Source organism: Pogona vitticeps, chromosome 1 (assembly GCF_051106095.1).
Source record: "Pogona vitticeps strain Pit_001003342236 chromosome 1, PviZW2.1, whole genome shotgun sequence".
In the NCBI taxonomy this organism is placed as follows: Eukaryota; Metazoa; Chordata; class Lepidosauria; order Squamata; family Agamidae; genus Pogona; species Pogona vitticeps.
The window spans coordinates 295,953,216-295,961,442 of record NC_135783.1 but is presented as its reverse complement, the minus strand read 5'-3'; the positions used below and the strand labels follow the sequence as shown (position 1 = coordinate 295,961,442).

General features: G+C 46.1%; 1 protein-coding gene across 7 annotated transcripts in view; it reads left to right on the top strand.

Moving 5' to 3' along the window:
• The first annotated feature begins 1,653 nt into the window (after positions 1 to 1,653).
• The window catches only part of ACTN1 (actinin alpha 1), a 97,012-nt gene continuing 90,438 nt past the window's right edge, over positions 1,654 to 8,227 (top strand). For 6 of the 7 annotated variants that reach the window (XM_020788468.3, XM_020788466.3, XM_078390534.1 and 3 more), the window contains exon 1: positions 1,654 to 1,977. In XM_020788468.3, coding sequence (XP_020644127.2) covers positions 1,873 to 1,977 — 105 coding nt within the window. In that variant the 5' untranslated portion in view covers positions 1,654 to 1,872. The remainder of the gene's footprint in view (positions 1,978 to 8,227) is intronic. The other variant, XM_078390528.1, reaches the window with a different exon arrangement.

The window sequence follows — 8,227 nt, the reverse complement described above, 5'->3', positions numbered from 1 at the left end:
CAAACTATGGCAAGTCCTTAAAGAAATGGGAGTGCCTCACCACCTTACGTATCTATCTCCTGAGAAATCTATATATGGGACAGGAAGCAACAGTTAGAACTGGATATGGAACAACTGATTGGTTCAAAATTGGAAAAGGAGTATATTGGGACAAGGCTGTATATTGTCTCCTGCTTATTTAACTTATATGTAGAATACATCATGCAAAAGGCAGGACTGGAGGAATCCCAAACTGGAATTAAGATTGCCGGAAGAATTAACAACAACCTCAGATATGCAGATGATACCACTCTGATGTCAGAAAGTAAGAAGGAATTAAAGAACCTCTTAATGAGGGTGAAAGAGGAGATCGCCAAAAGTGGTCTGAAGCTCAACATAAAAAAAACAACTAAGATCATGTCCTATTACCTCCTGGCAAATAGGAGAAAATATGGAGGCAGTGACAGATTTTACTTTCTTGGGCTCCATGATCACTGCAGATGGTGACAGCACCCATGAAATTAAAAGACGCCTGCTTCTTGGGAGGAAAGTGATGATAAACCTAGACAGCATCTTAAAAAGCAGAGACATCATCTTGCCAATAAAGGTCCACATAGTCAAAGCTATGGTTTTTTTCCAGTAGTGATGTATGGAAGTGAGAGCTGGATCATAGAGAAAGCTGATCGCCAAAGAACTGATGCTTTTGAATTGTGGTGCAAGGAGAACAAACCTATCAATTCTAAAGGAAATCAACCCTGAGTGCTCACTGGAAAGACAGATCCTGAAACTGAGGCTCCAATACTTTGGCCATCTCATGAGAAGAGAAGACTCCCTGGAGAAGACCCTGATGTTGGGAAAGTCTGAAGGCAAGAGGAGAAGGGGACGACAGAGGATGAGATGGATGGACTGTGTCATTGAAGCTACCAACATGAATTTGACAAAACTCTGGGAGGCGGTGGAAGACAGGAGGGCCTGGCGTGCTCTGGTCCATGGGGTCACAAAGAGTCCGACACGACTTAAGGACTAAAGAACATCAATAAATGTCATTTATTTATTCATCTACTAGCACTACCCATGGAAATGCTTTTGACACTCAAATTCTATCCCTCAGAAAGCACACATAATTACAGCCAGGGGGAAAAAGCATTTGAATGAATGGATGTGTGTATTTGTGTGAATTTGGCTCCAGTTTACCTGAAAGCATAGTTTGTCAGTAACACCGTGCTGAACGATGAACTTTGGACCTGTAGTTCATTTGCATGTACAAACTTACCTAGGAAGAGAAGGGGGAAGAGGTGATTCCCGCTTTCTTCCCCTCCCCACATTCCTTGCATTGCTTAGAAGAAGAAGAAAAAACAAAGCAAAGCATGGGTAACACAAAGTGAATTCCATATATTTGTCTTCTCAGCAGCTTCGGCTAGGATTGAAAAATCCCCCCATTTCCAGGGAAACGTCACAACCCCGCTCCTTCGAAGCAGATCAAATGCAGACGTCACATGTGTTAAGGCGATAGAAGCAGGAGGGGGGGCACTCTTAAATCGACCTATGGGAGCTGCTGGAAGTTGCGATTGACACTCGAGGGATTCAATGGAGGCCAGAGCGACCCTCGAAAATGAACTTTAGACAACTCTCCTCAGCCAATAAGCTAAATCCGGAGGTAGGGCTGCTTTCGCTTCTCCCTCCTCCCTCTTTGGTGTGTGCAAGATTGGGTTGCGAGCTGGCAAAGAGAGCTGCCTTTTCCACTCGCTCTCCGGTGCTGTCGCTGTGCTTCAGCAGGAGCTTTCGAGATCGGCGGCGCTTAAGAGAAGGAAGAAGAGGAGGAGGAGGCGGAGAAGCAGCAGCAGCCTCGAGTAGCAGCAGCCCCAGAAATCAAAGGACGGAAGCCGCGCAGGCATGGATCATTATGATTCTCAGCAAACCAATGACTATATGCAGCCAGAAGAGGACTGGGACAGGGATCTTCTTTTGGATCCGGCTTGGGAAAAGCAGCAGAGAAAGGTAATGCCGGATCTCAGCTTTCTATCCCGCCTTCCTCCCCCCCCCCCGCCTCCAGCCTCCAGGATGGGGAAGGGTATGGCCAGAGGCTGCTGCAAGGGAATGGATCGGCGGGGAGAGGTGTTTTCACCGCGTGGAGAGACGGAAGGAGGGAGGGACGCACGAAGGGACTCGGATATGAGCATCTCGTTGAGCACCGCGTAGGTAGGAGAATGCATGTGCGCACACATGCTTCTCCCGTGTTCGCGGTCTCCCCCCTCCCCGTCGCTGAGCTCCCTTGCTTCAGGGACCCAGAGCCCACGGCTGCTGCCGTCGTCCCTGATGGCTTTACAGGATCCGGCTAGGACGCCTCCTCTTTATTACCACCGTCTTAATGCATCTAATAATTTCGTCTTTCATTTCTGTCTCCATTTATGCCCCAGACCTTTGGAGAGAGGAGGGGGTTGGCAACGCTGGGCTACGCCTGATGAAGGATTTGTCTCCAGGGGAGATTCCCTCCCCCCCCCGGCCTCGTCTCTCCTTCCCTCTCCCCCCGCCACCCAATCTGGCACGGAATAATGCCATGCGTGGCTCATGAGGCACAACAACTGGCGAGAGTTAATGCAAAAGGGGGGGGGGAACCACTTCCAAATAGTTATGAAGCATTGGTTGAAGTTGTGGCATCGGCCAGGGCTAGGCGGGAGGTAATCACGGTCGGTTCCTTTGGGACCAGAGCATCGTTGTAAGTTTAAACCTTATCTATTTGTAGGCTCGTGTGTGTTTTAATGCCTTTTTTTAGGGTGGGGGAAATGTGAAGATCAGCAGGCATCAGGTTGCTGGGGAAAAGAGCGGAGGTGACGTGCAGCGGGAGTTGGGAGGGGATGATCTGTTGCTGAAATAACAGGATCGATCATGAAAGCCTGTGGTGGGTGGTAAGCAAAGGGAGCCGTTGGATTGCTCAACCCGGCGGTGGCTCCGAAGTTGCCTTCCCTTTTCCTCCACCACCTCCTCCTCCTCCTCCTCCTCCTCCTCGGCTTCTGAAGCAACAGATGTTTTTTTTTCCCGACCGGCCGCCGGGAGCCAGGCTGTCTCGAGTTGGCTCCTCCGGCGTTTCACAACGCCAGCGACCCAAAAAGCCGTTCGTTGTTCGACCAGGGAAGTGCCTGGCGTGAGGGTGGTGATGATGGGGTGGGGGGGGAGAGAGTTGGCTTCGCCCTTTTTGTCGTTGGCCGCGACTTCGGTCCTTTTGGGGGCTGCACTCTTTCTCGCCCCAGAAAAGGGCGGAAGGGGCTGGTGTGCAGGTAACGTGTGTTCGTTCCTGTTTCAGAGTGCCGTATTCTGACGGGGAGCACTTCCTCTTCCAGAATAGGGAGAGTTGCCCGCCAACAAGGAAAGAGGGGGCGAAGTCGGGGTTTGAACTCGAGATGGCCGCAGGCGAAGATCGGGAAAGAGGAGATCTGAAGTCAAGTCGTCTTTGAGAAAGTCAAATAGCTCAGTGGGCGGCCACGCTTCGGCCAGTCGCAAACTCTGTCGCCTTTCCTTTCCCCTTCCCCGAGTGTTTCGAAAATCTTGCTGTTATCTTGAGATATCACATTGATGGCTCGAAGGCCACCCCATACTCCCACCCCACCCCTTCCCTCTCTTTGATCACTGTATGGCTTTTTGGCAGGAAAGCCGCCCTCTCTTTCCCTCGGCCACCCCACCGATATCTCTTCACCCGCGGGATGCTCGCTCACTTCAGTTTTTAAATGTTGCGGTTTGGGGCTGGGCTTGTGCAAAACTCATGTCCAAAAATGGTAACATTCATTCCATTTTTAAATTTAAGGAGGCGGGGGAGCGAGGTTAGGAGGCGTCCCCTTCATCTCCGCACGCACCCGCCGCCGCCCCGCCAGCAACCAAAGGCATCCTGTATTAGCTCACCCTGGAATCCTGAGCCCTTAAACATTTCCCCTTTAGTCATTTTGTCAGACAGTAAAGCCCAGGGAGAAAGAGGAGAAGTTGCCTCCGTAGTAATGTAGCCGGCAGAGGTCAGGAAGCGGAGTGGCTCCTTCAAGGGGCTTGAGTTGTTAAATTGCGATTTTGCCCTTTTTTTTAAAAAAAATAGGGGCAGAGGTGGGTTTGGCTTGGTGGATGAGAGAAATACCATACAAGCATATTTTGAAAGGAGGGTAAAAACAATTACAAGGAACCCTGGATAAAGATGGGAATCTGTCAGCTGAAAGACAATACTCGTTAGAGAATAGTCGGTTGTTGTGCCCCTTGCATAGATACTTTAAGATAGTTGAAAGGATGTCTTGTCAATGGAAGCCAAATTAATTAAAGAGTACCTGTCAGTGGCGTGCCCCCCTTTGCTTGTTAAGGCTTCAGAGAGACAACAAAGGCAAGAGAGATAAAACATGAAAATAAGAGTACTGACTGGAGAATGGAGTTTGTGGCATAGTACCAAAGAGAGAGAGGTGGTAATTTAATTCCCAGTCCATGTGGCGAACAAATAGTTGGTCCATGGGATCTACCAGCTGAGAAATTATTTTAATTTAGAGTGGGGGTAATACCTTCAAAGAATGGTTGGCAGATGGTCCTTCATTCTAACAATTTTTTGTGGGCTTGAGGGAGAGATAATATGATAAACTGAGTAAAAAAAATTTTGGTAGTAAAGTGATAAATTTTGAGGTTCAATGTAATGTGAGATGATTAACAGCACATCTGTCTCCTGCTAAGCAGATGTTGACATGAAATCAGCATAGAAACAGAACATTTTTTAAAAAGCTTCATAACATCAGATATTACAAAAACTCTAAAATATTGTAAGAAATATAATAAAAATAGAAGTTTCTGAGATGTCCACTATAGTGTTATACCTATACTTTTTTCCCATTTAGAAACTTTTGAAAGGTGAAATGGAATAGGGTCTTTAGCAGTAAAATCCAGAAAGTTGTCCTCTACACAAATACTCTAAGACATAGCGGGTTCAGAGAGTTTATGCTGCGATTCTCAAGTACTTAACAACTCGGAGGGTTATTTTGAAGAAAACATATGTAGGATTATTGTAGTTCCGGGAGGGGAACCTATCAACTAGCAAAGCCAGTAAGTCTGTTATGATGGGAGTTGTAGTCAACAACTTCTTGAAAGCCAGAAATTACCTACCATTGCACTAGCCCTGTTCAGACATCTTCTTTGTTGTCTCTGTGTGAGGAAGAGAACAACCATAAATGTACTAGTTCCATCCAAGTCCCTTAAATCACTCTTGCCCCCATTTTACAACTGGAAGGTTCCTGTCTGTGAAAAAGAGCTTCCTATATCCATAACCTATTAGAACTATAGAAAAAGCAGTTTGAGGAGACACCACCCCTCCCATGGAGGCAGAAGGCTTTTCTTTGCAGATGCACACTGATGTGTTGAGGGTGACAAAAGCAACAAGGGAGATGAGGCAGAGCTGCAGTCCTGTAAACTAAGGTTGCATGGGAGGATCACTCCTGAGTAGAGATACTGTAACTCCAGAGTTCATAATTTCTTTTTTTAATAAAGCACCCTGAACTAACTAGCAACAAGTGCAGCTTAAGTAGAACAGCAGATAATGCAAATCTTTAGTAGTATGTATCTTTAGACGACTGTGTAAATAAGAATCAAATTAGGGATGTTTGTGCATTTCTGGGGGAACCATCTTTGAAGCAAAGTACCCAAAGTATTAAAAGGAGGAGCACCCCCCCCCCGACACACACAGACACACACAGAGAGATTACTCTTGTTAAATCCACCATCCACATGTCACAATTAGAAGTGGGGAAAGAAAAAGAATCATGAAGAAAATATTAGGAAAATGCTGAGCTGGAAAAGGAGAGTTTGCTCTTTATGTTAAAATGAATCTTCCCTTCTATAAAGTCATGGATTAAGTAATCTGTGTGGTTTCAGCATCACTAATTTCAGGTCCAGAGAGGAGGTAAGGTGAGAAGGGAAGTTTTTTTTTTTAAAAAAGAGCAGACTCTGTTCATTTTTCTTTTATGAAGGCATCATAGAAGACTGTTTCCATCATCGCTCACTCCTTTCCCTGTGGCTACCTTAGGAGGCCACTCTGTTCACTGATGAGATTAAGGCTTTCTTCTGGTGGCTGGGAAAAATAAAAATAAAGCAGAGTCCTGAGTCCACAGAATGCTGCTGCTGTGGCCATACACTGTCCAGTTTCTTCTACACCATTTGGTCTATGACCTGGTCTTGACCTTTGCGTTTCCTGGATAATTTTTATTTTATTTTTGCAAGAAATAGAAATGTACAAATACTGTCATGGACCTGGACTAGGATTCTATTGTAGTGTCTACAAAAGGGTGGGACAAGCACCAGTTTTTGTTTTGACACAGACTGGGTCTGGTGAGCTAGTCCATGGTCCTATATGCTACTAAGGCTAGACTCCCTTGATTGCGGATGAGATTGGGTTTATTTTAAATCAATGAATTCTATTGTATGCTGAAGAATTAAGACTACTTTGGAGAAAAAACAATGGGCAAAAACCAGGAGATTAAACATCATTTCCTGAATCCATGCTTACTTAGAGCAACCATAGGAGGTCAGACACATCTCCTTTTTAAAAAAATATATATATATAGAGAGAGAGAAGTCCAAGAGACTCTAGAGAACTACCTAGTGGTTCCGCTGCTGAGCTGGAATACTGTATAAGGCAAAGACTCATCCTTGGGAGGTACGTGCTTAATGCCATCCTTGAGCCCAGATAGCACATAGAGCAGTGGTCTAGAAGAATATGAAATGTTTCCCTGTAAACCAACCATCCCTAACCTGCCTGCCTCCCAATGTTTACAACTCATATGAGCCCCGAAAAGTATGGCCAACAGTCAATGATAAATGGCCTTGTACTTGGGGAAAAATTGCGTTGGGAATGACTGCTGAAAATGGTTGATTCTCAAACTGTAGAGCAGTGGTTCCCAACTTCTGGTAACCCAGGTGCGCTTGGACTCCAACTTCCAGCAACCCTGGCCAGCACAGCTGGTGGTGAAGGCTTCTGGGAATTGCAGCCAAAGAACACCTGAGTTACCCAAGACAGGAAACCACTGCTGTAGGACATAAATTATAAGAAGAGATTAGGAAGGCAGGGAAGGAATAAATCTGTGTCTAATTGAGAATAATCAAAGGTATCAGCAGTTGGAAGTTCAACGAGTCCTCCTAACTCTCTTTTGGGCACTGGGGGAGGGGCAGGGTTGTGGAGGGAAGAGTGCTGTCACAGAGTCCACCCCTGGGCCAAAGGGGAAAGGGGGATCATTACCAAGCTTTGGTTGTGTTTGTACCTTTGATGGCCTGTAAATCCCAGACTGAGGCTGGTCCAGTGATTCTAGTGAGAGCACCAGTGGGAGCTAGTAACTGTAATGTTGCTGGTATGGGAGCTGACAAGAGATATGAGTTGGAGAGGGAATGGGCAGGTCAGAAAGAAGGATGATCAGGAGCAATAGATTGAGAGGCCCAAATCAAGTACAGTCAACTCAAGAGTGGATGTGATTTCATAAAGTGACAAACACTGTACAGTACTTTAATCTTAAAGGGACGGATGTGGCAGGACATTCCTGTAATCTAAAATGGCCTGCTACCCTGGAATTGGGGGAGGGTTTACACATGCACACACGCACATGCACACACACACGTGTGCATGCATGTGTGTGTGCGCACACAGATCCTCATGGGTTTCAGAGGAGAATTGGATTGTAGATGCATTGTAGTTGCCCGCCCCTGCACTAGTCTCTGTGGCTTCTAATTCATCCCTTGCCTTCAAGTCTCCGTGGGTGTGAAATTCAGATATCATTTCTGTTTGGCCAGTGGATTTATAGAGCCAGCAGTGACAATAGTTAGGTGCTGCTGCATGCCATAATGTGTTTGCTCTGCAGCACTAGTATGAACTCAGGAGGTCAGTATTGTAGTGAAGCCAGAACTGGCAGGGTTGAAGCACTGAGGCTTCTTAATTAGCTGGGGCCATCATCTGCCATCACCCTCTTATGCTTTCCTGTCTCCACTGAGCTTAGCAATAATGTAGTGGGGTCATTTTTCTTACAGAATGAAAGTCCTCAAGAGGGTCAAGAGATCACAGATAGCAGGGGTTTTTTGGTGGTGCTAAAGGCTGGAGAGGAAAGGAGGAAAGCCTGAACTTCAGAATTTACTAGTACTCTGTGGATGTGGACCTGTATCCATGAGATAATTATAATTTCTTGCTGTCAGGTAGATTCTTATTTATAGAAAGTCTTCTCAAGGTTTCCTGGACATAAAGTATTCAACAGTAGTT